Here is a 17,907-nt window from a genome sequence, read left to right on the forward strand (position 1 = left end):
TTTGAACAGGTGCAGATATCAAATATCCGAACACTTGTTCAATAAGCAGCGCTCACGTTAAAAGGTCCGACGGGCGAAGGATTTAACCATTTACTTCCTTCCTTTTTTATTCTCTAACTGTGCTTCGTATGGCGATTTAAAACCTTCCGGGTCTTTTGTGTCTTCCTATGCTTGGGTGGTAGATAAGAGGAACAGCCTCCCAGCAAAAGTGGTAGATGCTAATAAAGTAAGGCAATTTAAACATGCATGGGATAGGCGTACGGCTCCTGAAGTTTAATCCACGGTGAACCCTTGTGGCATCCGATTCACAGAAATGTAGAATTTGAAGGTATATACCTAGAACTGTTCACCCAATACCAATGTCCTGGAGATTGTAATATATTTAGGATGGTCTTATGCATGTTTAATGCCATCATCACTGGAATAACCTCTACCACCTCTCCTGGAAGGCTATTCCATCTATCTACCACATTCTAAGTGAAACAGTACTTTCTCAGGGTGACAAGGGAAGGTTCCTAACTTTCACCTTCATTCTCACAGTAATAAATAAACATTTTTACCACCATTTTTCATGTTTCTTTAGTAAATATGAGCACAATTTGAATGTCTGCCTCCAGCATGTACAAAAACGCATCAATGCGTATTTCAATGTTAAGAATTATATATAATATAGAATAAATTACTGATTTTTTTAATATATTTTTTAAATTATTTGTATTTTTATATTTTTCAGCAGTAATGATATATTTACAGGTTAGCGCCACAACTAATAATCTAATTTCTTTAAGAGACAGCCTGGCAACCTCCATACCCCCCTGTGAATTAGTACCCTATACGCTATATAAATAAAATTAATAATAATAATAATAATATATAACCCTATGCAAGACTCATGGCAAAATCACCCTATTATTCAGTACAATTCACCAAATTTCTTTATCAAAAAGTCATTGTACAGCGCTATGGAATATGATGGTGCTATATAAAACAATACATAATAATAATAATAATAATAATAATAATAATATAAAGCATATGGACATTTATTGCCCTACTGGGTTTATCATAATGTACCGAACAGCTAAATTTTAAACCCAATCCTAAAGCCAAATTTAACATTTTTTTAACCATAAGCACGATCCTATAACTCAGATTTCGCACCCGTAACACACGATACAAGCTCTACACAGAGCCACTTCTCACGTGTTCCATAAAACGTTAATATTACTCACTAAATCATTGTCCGTTGGGGCTTCTTTTCCGAAAGCCCCCATCTGCCTCATTGTAAGAAGCTTCTCTTGCCCAAATGCCCCTCTGTGAGCCGCCCCAGTCAGATGATGTGAGGATTGCCCAGAACTGTAGAGGAAATCCTGTTCTTTTGTGTTTCTGTAGCTGGATAACAAAGAAATGTTTTTTTGGGGGGATGATCACATTGTGGTCAGCATGAGCCAACCTATTGTCCCAAAATTCACTAACCGTGAGCATTTAAAGGAACAGAGCGAGTGAAAATCAGCCGTCCGCAGACACCGGTGTCCGTGCCAATGGAAGTCATTATGGCTTATGGGGCCTTTCATTAAATGCCTTCAGAAGGAATGTTACTGCCCCCCCCCCCCCCCCCGGCTGCTCTGGAATAAGCCAATGATGTTTATAGGAGGAAGGCAAAATCTACTGAGATATATAGGGTATATAGATCAGCTGCTGTTAAAAAGTGCCCTGGCCTAAAGGGTGGTAGGCAGCAGGGCAAACGCTGCTAACAAATCTTCCTGCCAAAATGCAGTGGGGGTCTTGTTAAGATCCAACAGAGGAGGGATGGCCCCTTCTGGTCCAAGTGGCATGTTTATCCAAGTGAGCGTCCATGCCCCCCCCTCCAATCACAGTAATTAACACACTCACTCTAACACACACATCCTCTAACACACACTCACTCTAACGCACACATCCTCTAACACACACTCACTCTAACACACACACATACATATTCTAACATACACTCACTCTAACACATACATCCTCTAACACACACACATCCTCTAACACACACACTCTCACTCTAACACACACTCGCTCTAACACACACACACATCCTCTTGCACACACGCTCTCACTCTAACACACACTCGCTCTAACACACACACATTTTCTATCACACACACTCTCACTCTAACACACACACATACTCTAACACACACACACTCACACTAAAACACACACACTCGGGGCAGAAAGACACCTTTATCTTTTATCTTCCTGTGTAATCCAGCCGGTGAATCTTGTGTGCTCTTCAACTTGTAACAAACCTGATGATTGCACATGACATCAGCATGACATCACTGACATCACAGCTGAAATTGGGTACTGAGTCACCTGTTCGTAAGGCTCGAACTCTGTCTTATAAAGTAAGCTGTCCCAGCATGGCCCAGCGGAGACATCCACTGTATTGACATCTAGCAAAGCCGTGAATTTCTGAAAACTGCGGCATCCGTGTCTCTCTGGACCAGGAATTAGACGTCCCGGCCTTTTCCCAGCCAGACTTTTTAGCTCTCTTCTCTCTTTTCAGCTATTTTTATATCGAACGCCCACAGCGTGTGACTCACAGATGGTTTTCGCCGACACAATCGCAAAACCATTTTAAATTCATTCCTTGTGGTTCATAAAAACTCCTCTGAAGGAAAGCTACGCACAAATAAAGACCGTATTCTCAGCCGCAGCGGGCAAAGAGACCGTTTGACAAAGGAGCCTTTTAAATCAGGACCCGCCAAACGATATCTGGCACAAACCCGCTCGGCCCTTTGAGTCCCCTTCCATAATCAACAGAGAAGGTGGGTGGTAGGCGTACTGGTCCCAGTTACTTCTTTTCAAAATCTATCCTGGAACCAAGTCCCCAGAGAGTCTCCCACTCCTACTTACAGGGACACTCAAATACACATAAGAGCCAAGGCCCCCCGTGTTATTTCCGCGTTTTCCCTTTCCTTGCCTACAAGGCTCCTTGGCTTGCAGGAGATGGGGTCAGCTGAACACTTCTCCTGCTGCCTGCACCCGCCTGATGTACTTACCGTCCGCCAGCTCAAGCGCCTTCTCAGCGAGGGTTCTGAGATGGTTTAATGAGACCCATTCTGCACATAGAAACGTAGACAGTAATGGGAGACGAGAACCATTTGGCCCATCTAGTCTGCCCAGCCACCATCACCAGCTCCTACTACTTCAACCGCAGAAACCTGTCCATGACGGTGGTGTTGAGCTGCAGCTTCTCCTAAAAGTCAGTTGTGTTTTTTTGAGGAGGAGGATGTATGGGACACTTCAGTGCCCTTTATACAACAACAAAAAAAACCAAACAACGATTTTTTGGTCCCGACTACATGATTTGGGTTTATTTGCCTGGAACAAATCTAACATTTGGGGTCAGTTTATTTATTTAGCTGCCAAGTCCCACTCATGGAGGATATAACCCTCAGTAGTCGTTCCCATGAGTATACTCCGATTGTGTAACATAGTAACAATTTGTTGCTTATGTATTTTCTAATGGTCTCATTTCACACGTTTTGTAAACCCCTAATAAAAGCTTTTTATTTGCAAAAAAAAGTCAGTATTTTTTTTGGTTAAGTTACTTCAAGAGGGAAGAAAATGGAGAGAGAGAGAAAGATTGATAATCATAGAATTAGAAATCGGGTAATTATCAAAAAACCCAAAGATACCGTGTGAAAAATATTAATTATTTTAATGGAAAAACTACATGCACGGCTACGACAAACATTAAAAAAAGATACATATATAATATATATATACACAATTCCTGAGGCTTTATGAACAAATGTACCTTATTGCAGATCTGTTCTATATATATTGTAACCCTTGCAGTGCCAAGGCTGTGACATATACCATCTGGCTCTCAAGGGGTTAAACAGTACTTATAAACATTGATTTTTGCAGTGCAGTTAATGGGGATATTTGCCATAAAATTACACTGCTTACTGAAATATTTCAGACCTGATTAATAATTAAAGGTTTGTAATTTTTATTCCATCCCTGCGGTTCCACCGGCTACCAAAAGAATAACACTATTGGTAAAAAGAACGCATTTCCTTTAAGTTCTTAGACATGTGTAATAATGGATCTAAATGTTACCCGGCTAGAGGGGACTTCATGGGTCTGTTAATATACGACCTACAGCGGTGTTGTCCAAGTTGTGGCTATGGAGGGCCACCAATCACTTGGAAAACGAGGTCAGTGGGCCATACACAAGGAGACGAAATCATGTAATATCACAACCTATGGGCCTTGCCTCATCAATAACAGCATTTGCCGAGACCATTGGTTGGATGGCAGTGGTCTAATGAGTGGTTCAAGTTTTCAAGCCATTTGCAACAAGGTGGCTTCGGATAAAAGGTTTGAGATAGATCACAGATGAAACACGTTACATTCAGCTATCGGCAGATGGTGTGGATGAATAACCGTCCTGTAGGTTCTTTCATTTAGAATGTTCGTTACTTGGGAACCCATAATTAGTCTTCAAATCCCTAGTCAAGTTTTACACAGCAAGCAACGCCATTTCCCTGCCTTCAGGGTCCAGGCCATTCCCTATTAACTTTTTAGCCCATTTATGGAGACGGCTATACAACGGGTACCCTTTATTTTCCCGATACAAGTAAACCCCAGTAATTTCGTTCCACTGAGGACTCGGTTGGGCCTCTTCCACTCGGTATTCATTGACAAGTTCCTTCTCCTCCTTATCCAGAGCCACAAAGCCAAAGAATTGCTTGACGTTACTGGCAGCCAGGATCTTGGCGTGGACCTCCGCTGTCCGATTAAAGAGATCCTTTTCGCAGGTCCGGTACTGTGACCAGTAAGCCTCCTGATGGTAACTCATCGGTGAACAGCAATGCTGCAAACACTTCAGCAAAAATATGGTTGATGCAACTACAGCGATCATTATCCAACCGAGGAACTACGAGAGCAAAGAAAACGATTAGATTAACTTGGGCTGAAGACCAACGTAATATCCTTCATCATACGTTACTCCAGAACTTTGTCCTTTCTGCATTCCTTTTTGCTTAAAAAATAAAGATAACCCATTGTAATCTCAACTTTTCTATTTAAAATAATGTTAATTAAGATTAAAACCTGCTTTAATTATCATCTGGAGATGAAGCTTTGAGTCCCAAGGCTCTAGATCTTGTCATACATCAATGAACTAACAAAGCGCATCCCATATGATACAATGTTTAGCTGTCATTCGATGACATATCTCCTGTGGTTCATTTATTCAGCGTACCCTCGTCTAATGTTATTTGCTGCTGGAATCAGGGCATGGGGTGGGAGAAGTCCCCAACATGATGGAGATGGGGAAATAATGCACTATTGTGCACTCACAAGTTATATATTATAAGAGTTAAAACTAAGTCACCTGTGATTCATACTTCAATCTTCTTACTGCTTCTTCTCTAAAGGGCAGGACAACTGCTGGGGCATCTTTGCAGGGGATCCTTGCCAAAATGTCTGGTCCGTAGAGCGTATTAACATCTGAAAACGTGAAAGGATCAAGGAATTCGCTTCTGGCGCACACGTAGGCTTCTCCACGTAATAGTGAAATCACAGACCACGTAATGGGGGCCACCACCGCCCTTCCTACAATGGATCCAAATAATAAGAAAGTCGCCGGAGCCGAGCAGTTCTTCAGCCCTCTCTTTCGACATTCTGCGACCATATTCCACGTGTGGTTATTTAGAATGATCCCAATGAGGAACAAGACGAGAGCAGGGACACCAATGGCAGTCAGTCCGTACAGATAGTTTCTTTCCGGAGAACACGGACAATGGAAAGCAACCACCGAGAAAAGTTCTTGACTGCCCACGGTTCCCAAGGCAATCAGCCCATTAAATATCATAACATCCCGGCTTTTGAAGAACAAAGCAAAGAATTTCAAGTTCTCGGATATTATGGAAGCCATTTTCGCTCTTTGGTTTTAGAGTCCAGAGATTTCAGAAAAATCTTTACGCTGAAAGAAAAGAAAGAAAGCTTTAAAATTGTGTTTCCCTTTACCCACTCCGTTAATTATACTCACAAAAGTCTGACATTCTATGATCTGCTTCTACTTCATTTATAACCAAGATGTTACCCTCAACTTCCTTAGTTACTCTGTTTCCGGTTGATTTCTGCCTCTAGACAGTAATATAGAAAGTGTAAAATAAAAAAGTATAGCATTTGGTACATGAAGCTATGCAAAAGAACCACCGTTTTTCACAAGAGTCCCATTGGTACCCACCAGCGCTCCACAGCTCTACGTATTCAGGGTCTGGGAGCAGAACAAGGGAAACATTCCATGATATTAGGACTAGGTCAGCGGTGGAAGCTTAAGTCAGATATCTTGTCTTAGATCAGCTTTAGTGTTCATTTAGGATAATGAAGCCAACACTGAAACCAGGGACAATCAAGACAACCTGGTCTGGCAGGCTGGTGTCCACAAACTGAGCTGGACTCTAGTTCTACTATACCTTTTCTAGTTCCCCTACCTTTACCGGGGCTCTAGGAAGAGAGCCAGATTAGGGTCCCCATCGCTACATACAACAGAGGGGTCATCAGATAGTACGTGTGGTCTTGCTTGATGTGGCACATAGGAAGGACCTTCGCTCATGGCCATGGGCCCTAGACAATATCCTATTCTGCCATGACCAGAATAACCATTTTAGAACACCACCAAATCCAACACCCCAAATTAGCCTTAAGTACGATAAAGGATTTGAGCCAAAAGTCATAGGCCTTGCAGTCACTCAGTCCTCATTACTGGACTGCGGTGGAGGAGAGGTGATTCTGAGAGACCGCATTCATCGTGTGTGTGTTTTCAGCTTTAACATTCTTCATATAATGTTTCCTTTTAAAAGCCCGGGAACGTAGATGAAGAAACACCTGAAGCTTTTTCATGAGCAGAGGGATCACGTTACAAACACGCACAAACCTGCGTGGGAAGAGGGACTTTCAGGAAGTTACCTAGAAAGAAATGCCATGGATGCCTCGTTCAACCTGGACTTCTTGTGATCGTTTTCAGTCTTAGGTGTGAACCAGGGTGCTGGATACTTATGGTGGCCATATTTGACCCTTGTGGAAAATGGATACCATAGGGTTTCATTAAAATAAACGATGACCTGCAGCATGCCACTTTTATGAGTAGTCACATAATGGTCAATACCGGATGGATACAACCTGCTCCGGCGACTACATTTGTGGGGCTAAAGTAGAAAAAGTTACCACCAGGATCACAAGGATGCGGTTCTAATACTCTGTAGACTCTATGGGAGTCCGTATAACTAATCCCGTCCTTATAACCCGTTATATCCTGTATATTCCTCATATTATATATTATATACTCTCCGGCCGTATAACTAATCCCGTCCTTATAACCCGTTATATTCTGTATATTCTCATATTATATATTATATACTCTCCGGCCGTATAACTAATCCCGTCCTTATAACCCGTTATATCCCCTGTATATTCCTCATATTATATATTATATACTCTCCGGCCGTATAACTAATCCCGTCCTTATAACCCGTTATATCCTGTATATTCCTCATATTATATATTATATACTCTCCGGCCGTATAACTAATCCAGTCCTTATAACCCGTTATATCCTGTATATTCCTCATATTATATATTATATACTCTCCGGCCGTATAACTAATCCCGTCCTTATAACCCGTTATATCCTGTATATTCCTCATATTATATATTATATACTCTCCGGCCGTATAACTAATCCCGTCCTTATAACCCGTTATATCCTGTATATTCCTCATATTATATATTATATACTCTCCAGCCGTATAACTAATCCCGTCCTTATAACCTGTTATATCCTTGTATCAGTAGCGTACCTAGCGGGGGGCGGGGGGGGGGGGGGGCGGTCCGCACCGGGTGCCGCTCATCAGGGGGGTGCCAACTTGTCGGCACCCGGCACCCCTCCAGATATAAGAAGGCGCTGCTATCCCTTTAAATGTATTCCACATTCATAAAAAAGGTGTATTTGTACTGGACCTAAAGGACAATAACAGGTTTCCATTTCTGAACCGGTAACGGTGTAACAATTAGTTAAATACATCTGTAAGGGAACGAGTCACTTTGAGCGCTCGATTGGGAGAAGGAAGACCTGACCACTTCCCTAATGATAAAGATTCCCCGGATCAGCCTTTTCACTTCTTCATCTTCATAAAAGCTCTTTATGCTTCATAGAAACATAGAATTTGACCCATTCAGCCCATTTAGTCTCAGAACCTGACTCAAACCTTAATCCCTGATCTCGTCTTAGATTCAGGAGCCATATGTTCACCCCACACATGTTTAGACCCCCTCACTGTATTAACCGCTACCACTTATGCTGGGAGGCTGTTCCACTGATCTACCACCCTCTCGATAAAGTAAATATTCCTTACGTTACGCTCTGTTTCAGTTTATGAACTCTTGTTCTAGAATGTCTCTTTCTTCTAAATAAACTCCTCTCCAGTACTTTTTATGCATTTCAATGTTTTAACCCTGACTTTCCTGTTCACGTTCACCCTGCAATCACTTTTTCAGTTGCCCTTCTCTCTCCCCAGGATGCAGTAAACACAGAATACTATAGCACCGGGTCTACTAAAATAGCTGCAGCTGTCTGGAAGGCAGAAAGGAAAGTTTGAAGCATGGACGACTGAAGCCAATAAAATGCTGCTTTTTATTTCACCCTCCTTCATTAAACATTATGTAAAAGCTTGCCAAGCTCTCCCCCCTTAGCTGATTTACAATAAGATCTGGTAACATTATATAAAACAGATAACTTACTTCGCAGGACACCCTCCTTTTATCTGCACATGACCCTCCTCTGCAACAAGAGACTTCTGAGTCCTGCAGGACTGTGCCTAGGAGGCAAGGAGGAGAGAAAGCACTAAGGGAGTGACGTCAGAAGTGCTTGAAGCCCAGGAATCCTTATGGGGTGTGTTCATAGGAAATGACATGAAGCCTGCTGGAAGGGGGGTCTGTTTTAGGGAGAGAAAATCCAATTTAAAGCAACAGCTGGTTTGTGTGCAAAAAAAAATAAAATAAAGAAAACATAAAAACAAAAAAACAAACAAAACAAAAAACTAACTAAAAACAACAAACATTACACTGAAGATCTCTGTGATCTGTACTAGAATCCGAATGTATTGTACTAAAGGGAGATAAAGCAATCCTGCTGCACAAGAGATTTCATCTTTACTAATAGCCTTTTTTAGCCTTTTATTGGGACAAGACACCTGAAGAAGAGACCTCTGAGGTCTCAAAACCCTGTGTAATTCTTTTTTTTCTGTGTTGGCCCAATAAAATATATCACGTTAGGCTTAAAAATAAACTGTGTATGTAAGTACTTAGCAATGGGGGGGATGACACTTTTTCCCCCCACACGTTGGGTTATCATTTTCTGCTTTTTTTTTATAACCTCATAACTTTTTGCTACAGTTGGTGCTATATAAGTAAACGATGACTGTCACTAAGAGGTTAAAAGGAGAAAGCGGAATGAGTTTAACCCTTTGAGCACCGACCATTTATGGGATATGGTGTTGGACAAGGAGACCCAGGGGTCCAAAGTTCTTTGCCATACATGGCACCCCCTCCATTCCAAGGGCCGGAGTCTGTGTATCGAAATTGTCAGCTAATAACCGCCCATTTCTATAGGAACCACCAGTGGGTATAACACTAAACACACCAAAACATTTATTTTCTTTTAAAATAGGACGGGTGGTCTTTTGTGGACTATAACTCCCATGGACCATCTTGCCAGCATATGGGAACAATTGCCCTGCTCCCAGTAACTACAAAAGACACAATCAGATACATTTCAACAAATGTATTTATGTATTTGACTGTAACTCCCATGACTCTGAGCCTGACTGATGTTGAGGGTTATGGGAATTGTTTTCCAGAGGTACAAAAAGTGCTATACTTGTGAAAATGTGTCCACCGTGCTGTATGTTCTGTCACCGACATCAACTTTGTGAGCCGTTTAGGTGTGTGTTTACCGGGGTAAGTGAGGCTTCCTTCCTTTGGAAAGTTAAACGCAAAGACTTAAGAGGATTCAGCAATAAAAGAAAAGTAAGCTGAAAATCCCTGCCTAAAGGGATTGAACCATGGAGCCTGCAGCCTAATGTGGCTACCCGCTACTATGCAGCAACATATTTTGTTTAGGGGCTGCCCCGGCCATCAGGGTTATATCTGGACAGGTGGACGTCCTAATAGCCTACTTAACCAGCCCGTCCAGCAGTGGCACACCGGTGGGCTTAATCGCCCAAGAGGGTGGTCTGCCCCCTGGGTTTGGGGTGGGAGGATTGGCGCTCCCTGGACCTGCCTCTCTAGGGGTGAATACGTCACAGATTAGCACTCACTTCACTCATAAAGTCTTTTTTTGGCCGCTGCTAAGGCAAAGGCGCTTTTAATGTGGGAGTAAAGGCTGTCACGAGTTGTGTGATCAGTAACGAGAAGGGAATCTTCTATTTCTTTAACGAGTTTGTGGTCAATCAGGTTGCAGAACTGTTTGAGAGACGCGGTGAGGCTGAAAGGAATTCTTCGCTTATCGACTGTAGGAGGAAGAGGATGACATTTGTCACCCTTTCCTTACCGACAGTGTTTTCGGTGTATGAGACGATACGGTCTGTCTGAGGTTTTTTATTATATGATTACATGATTAAAAAAAATGAAATTGCACATTTTTCACTGCTGTTCTGGCCTAGTCCGCACATTCTACTCTTACACGGTCATTCTGCCCAGTGGGGGACACGGACTATTTGCTCTTTGAGCCCAGCTACGCTCTTTAAAGATCCTCCAGGGACATGTGTTAGAGGACCAAACACAGCGGCGGTGGCGGGATCCGGGATCTGCTGATAGGGACATTTTTAGAGATCCTGCGTCAAACTAAAATATCCTTATGACAATTATGTATGCACTAAAAATACTGCCTCCCCTCCTTGGAGTGTCATCAGTATGGTGTAAAAAGTAGTATGGAAAGTGGCCAGCAGGGGGAGTGAATACTCACTGCAACTGAGTATTTGTTACTACTGTACCTACTAGCTCTAGTAAATCCCTCTGCCTATTATATGGGCAGCACTATGCACTCTACATTCAATTGATCGCGTTTATTCTTTGTGTTTCTGCTATAGAATGCGACAACCAAATCCACGTCTGTAAGAAAAATGCCAACTGTCAATAACAATGGCAAGGTATTTTTTGTAATAGTTTAGTCCATTTAGTACATTTAGTCCATTAAAATAACATGAAACGGATCAGAAATCCTGCACAGACGGGGTTAATGTTGTAAATGATTATTGTAGCTGGAAACGGGTGATTTTTTAAGGAATATCTTCATAGGCGTACAGAGGCCCTTTATCACTCCCATCACACCTGTGTTCCAATGGCCCTTTATCACTCCCATCACTCCTGTGTCCCAATGGCCCTTTATCACTCCCATCACTCCTGTGTCCCAATGGCCCTTTATCACTCCCATCACTCCTGTGTCCCAATGGCCCTTTATCCATCCCATCACTCCAGTGTCCCAATGGCCCTTTATCACTCCCATCACTCCTGTGTTCCAATGGCACGTTGTGTTCGCTGATCCAAGCTTAAGTTTAAAAGGCTAATTGATGGTTAGAAAACCCTTTTGCAATTATGTTACAGCCAGAAACGTCCTTGTTTTCCATAAAAACAGCTAAGTGACCCCAAACCTTTGAACGGTAATGTGCGTTCTGTAAAGAAGAAATACTAGTTTGTTTCTCGCTTTATTGAGAAATGTATGGTATACACTGCGATGTAACAAAAAGCCGTCAGCACTCACAAGTCAGCTTACAATGAAATAACCGTCTGTTTGGGAAAGACGCGGAGGAAGGGACAGTACAATCGTGAGGACAGTGTCAGAATGTTTACGTGGCAGGCAGACACTCTCACTATATCTCTATAATACTGTTAAATATATAAACTCATATTCCTACATCCTACCCCGCTAGGTAGTTGCCCCTGGGCTACTTCCTTTACAATGATTTTGGCTGCCATCAGCAGTTTTTGCCCGCATTTCCAGATGGGGCCACAGGGTGTCTAACGTAAGATGCAGCCAGGTGTGTAGGTAGCATTCCTCCTGTCCGCGGGGGCCGCTCCCAGATGACATAGCACCCCAGGCAATAGATTTCTGTGCGTGCCACGGAGATCGGTGCTACAATAGTGTCACCGTGTTGAATGTAAGTATTCATACCAGACCTTCCCTCAACTCTCTTAGCTTAGCCAGCCGGTCTGGCAAAGATTTAAAGGGGACAGTCATGTTAACAAACGAGTTAAAGGGACAATTTGGCCATCCTATACATCCTATGCATAAAATAGCTTAGGTGCCCCTTTAAATTTACATGGTGTCCCCTACAAAGTAATTGGGGGGATGAATCCCCGGACTACAGAGGGAATGGGAAGCTGCAGCTTCTCCCCAAGGTAAGTACATTTTTCTTACTCTCATCCACCTCATTTTTAGGGGCTCCCCGGGCCCTTTAGTGTTAAAACCGGGAGACCAGTTCCCCAGTTAGATACTCAAAATGCAAATGGTTTTCATAGCTGCTTCAAGGCATTTGTGGGCCCTCTACCCCTTATAATATATAATAATAATAATAATATAATATCATTTCACCCCAAAGAAATAGTAGGGTGTACACTATTACCCATGCATTCTTCAGACTAGGAGTAGCCATTGTGGTATTTCCAATAAAAATGAGACCCTCTGTGAGTAGAATATTTCCTTCCCGGCAGGGGTAAATATCTTTTCCCTCTACTGTCAGTGCCTTTTATCTTGTATGTTCGGAAGACGCTTCCACGGTGCATTTCATGTATTGTGATTATATGGTCATGTTCAATGCTGATGGAAACGTCCATTTTCCATTTAGTATTTTTTTTTTTTAACAATTAAAGAGGAAAACAGCTTACATAAATAACTATGGTTCTGGATTTAAAGTCTCTGATAATCGCATATTTTTTAATCTAAATTCTCTAATTTACATGTCCTGTATTTCCTCTAAGGTCCAGCATTGACCCCTTAAGGACAATGGGCGGTACCCTAAACCCATTGAAAACAATGCATTTTGTCTTTAAGGGGTTAAAACCATTAAGGAAGGACACAACTTAACACAAGCTGCTCGGAACACAAAGGTGCTCAAAACAACCTCTCAAAATTCCACATAAGGGCTGGGGTCGCTCTCCTTAGAGGGAATACGGCATCAGACGCATGACATCACGGTAACTTCTACTCAAAGAAGTCATATGCACGATGAAGCTAGAACATTTCGGCCAACTTTTGACCTTCTCGATGAGGTTGAACTTTGGCTAACCCATTATCCACAAATGGGTTAGCCGTCCCTGTGCCACAGCAAGTCACGTTTATTCAGTGATCCGTTACTCTTCGTTGAGTAACTGCAGGCAGATTTCCATTAAAAAGATGAAATCATGTATCTTCTATTTAATGTTAACCATCAAATCTTCAGACTTTACTATAATATGTTATAAATTCCTTCTTAGGGACGCTTAGGTCATTCAAATGGTGATTTTCTTTGATACAACCGTTACCATTATGGTCTTCATACTTATTGAGGTTAAGCGGGGGCTTACATTTGTGCCAGTTCTTTAAGAGTTTATTCATCGTTCCTTGGTTTGTGATTCCCAGCAGTTTCTCATCTTCTTCTGGTTCCAGGGTCTTCTCCAGAATATGGCTGTGGGACAGGTTCATGTCCCTGTTTATTGTCTCGAAAAACTGCTGGATACATAGCTTGGCAAAGCTCTTTGCGTGTTCCGTGCACGTCTCGTCAAAAAGCTTACGTTCTATGTCAATGTAATGGGACCAATATTTGCTTTTCAGGAAGGCCGCTTGGGTGAAGCATGGCCGAATGGCTCTGACAAGGAACGCAAAGAAGGTCATCAGCAGAACAAAGGTCCAACCGAATGCCTAAAAGAATAGAGAAGGCATCACATTATTCGTTTATATACCATATCGGGATAAAACCTTGCAGCTTTGACCTTAGGACCCTTCCCCTGCCTCCTTTTCTGAGCGCCTTCTTGCATTCACCTTGGATAGATGGACTCCCAGTTGGGCGAGTGCCCAATGGCGCTGTCCATAAACCTTTATTACCCCTCATGGGGCATATCCCATGATTTAGTGTGCGGCCACCCTCTGGATACACATAACCACGGACTACGAAAGTGTAAAAGATGTTAAATACGGGGTAAGGTAGGTGCCACTGACTATTGCCACTCTCAGGCAACAAGTTCACACTCAACCACACAGACTCTCCTCTCACCCACACTCGGCCACTCATATCACTCTTAGCCACACAGATTGGGTTTGGCCACACACGCCCAATGCCACACTCAACCAAACGTCTTACGTTCTATATATTGAATGCATTTTATTTAATACACAAATGTATTACATCATAAGATACAATGACATGCATTCAAAAGGGATCACAGACAAGGTATGTAAAACATCATTAAGTCATATGTCAAAAAAACGTTTAAGCCGTTAAAATTCTGCAGCATTGCAACAAAAATATGATCACAATGACTTGCAATTCCTGTTTGTGAGAATGAGTTATGTTTAGCAAAGGTTATATCTTGAGAATATGAAATGTTGTATGACCAGATATCACCTTGAACGTGTCAGTTCTAGGAGCTCAGAGTGTTGGCCGGGTGTATAACAGCGCTCTACAGAGGGGTTTACAAATTCACCCAGAGCTCGAGCCCCCACTTCCATAGCCTTAAGTATAATTATTATTAATATTATCTTTTATTTATATAGCGCCAACAATGTACGCAGCGCTTCATACAATACATATATTCAAGGGGTCTGACAAGACGAGAATTGACTAAGACAAACCGATACATTAGGTGGAGAGAGTTCGGCTCGCAAGCTTACAATCTTGAGGTTCCCTAACGCTATGAGGTGTCTTTGCGCAGACCCACTTTTATAAGGACGCCTACAACCTTACATGTAAGTGTCTTCCCTTCTATATTCCTTTAGCTCACTTTTCCTAGTGCCTCTCCTGTAATACTTATACCAGACCCTGACGGTGGCCCTTTTACATCCCTAACTACCTCTAGATTGTAAGCTCCTTTGAGCAGGGCCCTTGTTACCTGTTGTTTCTGTAAATCAAATTGTTATGTGATGCACTACTTGTTATGTCCTGTTTACCCATTGTACGGAGATTGTACGGAATACATACATTAAGCAATAAAAAATATTATTCCATTGCTGCCTCATTTGGGAAGACAATCTATCCCCACCCCGGATAGACAGGTCCTGCTGTGGCAGCAGCCAGTGATGCAGGTGTGAAGATCTGTGCCTCTTGTGCTCCCTCTAGTGGCTGCGCAGTGTTTAGCCGCACACAGGAGCGAATTCATTGCATTTCTTTCTATAGCACTAGCAGATCCCGTAGCTCTATTACAATAGGGAAGAGTGGAAATTAGCAATAACATTAAAAATTACACTAACACGAACACTTCTGGTAAAGAAGAAGACGAGGGCCTCAGTCTTGTTAGTCTGCAATCTACTAGATTGTAGAAATTGTGTCAACTAATATACTTCTGCTACCAAGCCGCCTGTTGACACTCACAAAGTGCAACTCTAGGCCCAGACCGAGTCAGCCTCAGCATAAATACGCCCCTTGGCTTCCTCCACTCCTTGACCTCATTTGCCATTCCTTTGCATGGTAGCCCAAAGTCCCTGCACAAATCATGAATGGAAAACCCTACAATAAGAAGATGGCCTTTTGGTAACTCATTGTTCCAAAGTGCTGGAAAGCCCCATTTGATCACACCAGTTCCCGACATATTACTGAGACTCTCTTGGAGCAGCAATGAAGAGATACTTGATCATTTTACTTCTAATGCTGGTTGTGCCAGCCAGGGCCAGACTGGGGATCAAAATTTGCCCTAGCACTTTAAGGCCAAGGGCCAACAAAATGATGAATGTGCAACTGCTGGATATATGTGGCAACATTCTGTGCTCTTACACTTTTGTATAGAGCACATTTCAGTTGTATCTCTCTCTCCCTATATATATATATATTTATATATGTATATATATCTATACTATTATAAAGCGAGTCTTTATATCAGAAGAAATGAGCAGACTAGATGGGTCGAATGGGTCTTATCTGCTGTCAAATTCTATGTTTCTATACATAAAAAAAAAATGATACATATTTTTTCCTTTGTCTGGCAGATTCAAACTAAAATAAAGTAAAGCAAGAATGCTTGTAAGTTAAGATGGGATTTGGTAAACAGTTTAATGTTCGACTATACAGTCTTACCTGAGAAATGCACCGTAAGTACCTAGACGCCACTTCCTGTCCAATAATGTGATGTCCATCATAAATCTCTTTACATGGAATCCTGGCCAGTATTCTTTTAATCTCTTTCTCCGACAAATTCACACCTGTCATGTTTCCGAGCTTTTCCACGGGCACCGACGTGCTAAAGGCACATATAAAACACTCGCCGTGTAATAACGTCACGGATACCCACACGGCCGGGGCGATCAGCGCGCGCTGGGTCATCGAGCAAAACATATAGCGTAGGACGGCTGAGTCTTTTTGCCTCATCCCAGTGGGCCTCTTCCATTCTTCCGCTAACATGGACACGTTATTGTTCATTACAAACCCGAGTAGAAAAAGCACAATAGGCGGGACGCAGAGGACACCCATCCCGTAAGTCAAGTTGTAATTTGGAAGGCAAGGGCAATTGAAATCAAAAGCGGTGTAGAGATGGGCACTTGCCAATGCCATAATACCACATATCCCATTCATAAAAGATTCCTGATTGGACTGCAGGAACTGGAAGATCATCCGAAATTTATCCATTTTTTGTTTTGGACTTGCTGTCTTCTACAAGAAAACAAAAATAACAACCTAGGTTTGTCTTCTTGGTTTCCAAATGACGATGTTAAATTTCTTTCCACTCCTTGTTGGCTACACTTGAAAGAGGTCAGATGACCCCCGATTTGGGTTTCTCCGTTCTAGTGATTGATTTGCCCATTGTCCGTCTCTTTTGATGCTTCAAAGAGGTTCATCTATAATCTCTGTTCTTCTCTACAAACTGTTTGATGAGAAGCTGTTTGCGAATGCTGCTGTGACAGGTTCACTCCCATAGAACCACAAAAAAACAGCCCCACCTTATAGCCCGGCACACACATATGCAAAAATCTAGAAAGAACTAGCTAACAAGCCGTCCCCGGTCTTAAATAACCAGAGAACGGGACGGTGCTATCATTCTACAGTAATTCTAGACTTTAGGGATTGGAGTCCACGCAACTTATTTTAGGCCTTAAGAGGAAATTTTTGAAATTCCTATTTTCTTAGTTCATTAACTTGGTTATTATGTTACCAAAAAAAAGATGTAGGTGTTCTTTTTCTTCTAATACACATTTGGAACGATAGTAACAGTATGTAAATTTACTGTCTCTTGGTGACGGTTTCTACCTCGGTATTTAGTCATAAAGTGTTTAGTTTTAGTTAATTAGCCCAATTTTGAGTTTTGATGTGAAAAAAATCAAAGTTAATGAAGCACGAGTACTCGTAATCTGGGTAATAATTCAAAACACCCGATACTGCGTGATCCTTACATACGGTATATATTATGATCATTGCATGTATTACAATTGTTGCAAATTTATTTGTGCCAGAAATAAGGGGAAAACATGAAAATTAGGTACTCGTCTTAAAAGGGATCTGTAATGTACCCCCAATTCTGAATGTTACAGTTCATGCACCTTATATCCTCTCATGGTGTCTATACATTAAAACATACAATGCATATGTATTAAAATCCCATCTTATACGTATACAGTGGGATGATCATTTCTCCATTTCACCAGAAAGGTGAGAACGT

General features: G+C 42.0%; 2 protein-coding genes across 2 annotated transcripts; both read right to left on the bottom strand.

Moving 5' to 3' along the window:
* Positions 1-4,525: 4,525 nt before the first annotated feature.
* LOC149288652 (calcium homeostasis modulator protein 2-like) lies at positions 4,526-5,944 on the bottom strand. Its single transcript, XM_089491587.1, has 2 exons — positions 5,402-5,944; positions 4,526-4,942 (listed from the first exon to the last, which is right to left on the bottom strand). Exons 1-2 carry the CDS (start codon positions 5,942-5,944, stop codon positions 4,526-4,528), a joined length of 960 nt encoding a protein of 319 aa, XP_089347713.1.
* Positions 5,945-10,389: 4,445 nt separating this feature from the next.
* Positions 10,390-16,880, bottom strand: LOC149288653 (calcium homeostasis modulator protein 1-like). The gene is made up of 3 exons (XM_089491369.1): positions 16,332-16,880; positions 13,591-13,966; positions 10,390-10,580 (listed from the first exon to the last, which is right to left on the bottom strand). Exons 1-3 carry the CDS (start codon positions 16,878-16,880, stop codon positions 10,390-10,392), a joined length of 1,116 nt encoding a protein of 371 aa, XP_089347495.1.
* Positions 16,881-17,907: the final 1,027 nt, after the last annotated feature.

The sequence above is a fragment of the Sceloporus occidentalis genome, unplaced genomic scaffold (assembly GCF_023333645.1).
Source record: "Sceloporus occidentalis isolate IW3139 unplaced genomic scaffold, rSceOcc1.0.p SCAF_50, whole genome shotgun sequence".
Classification (NCBI taxonomy): domain Eukaryota; kingdom Metazoa; phylum Chordata; class Lepidosauria; order Squamata; family Phrynosomatidae; genus Sceloporus; species Sceloporus occidentalis.

What these genes read in the sequence shown, in the direction of transcription:
- LOC149288653 (XM_089491369.1), bottom strand. Translation starts at nt 16,880, where the DNA reads ATGGATAAATTTCGGATGATCTTCCAGTTCCTGCAGTCCAATCAGGAA. An exon ending in ACTTACGGTGCATTTCTCAG is followed by an intron (nt 13,967 to 16,331) that starts GTAAGACTGTAT and finishes CTATTCTTTTAG; the next exon opens with GCATTCGGTTGGACCTTTGT. An exon ending in TAAGTATGAAGACCATAATG is followed by an intron (nt 10,581 to 13,590) that starts GTAACGGTTGTA and finishes TTCCTCCTACAG; the next exon opens with TCGATAAGCGAAGAATTCCT.
- LOC149288652 (XM_089491587.1), bottom strand. Translation starts at nt 5,944, where the DNA reads ATGGCTTCCATAATATCCGAGAACTTGAAATTCTTTGCTTTGTTCTTC. An exon ending in GATTGAAGTATGAATCACAG is followed by an intron (nt 4,943 to 5,401) that starts GTGACTTAGTTT and finishes TTGCTCTCGTAG; the next exon opens with TTCCTCGGTTGGATAATGAT.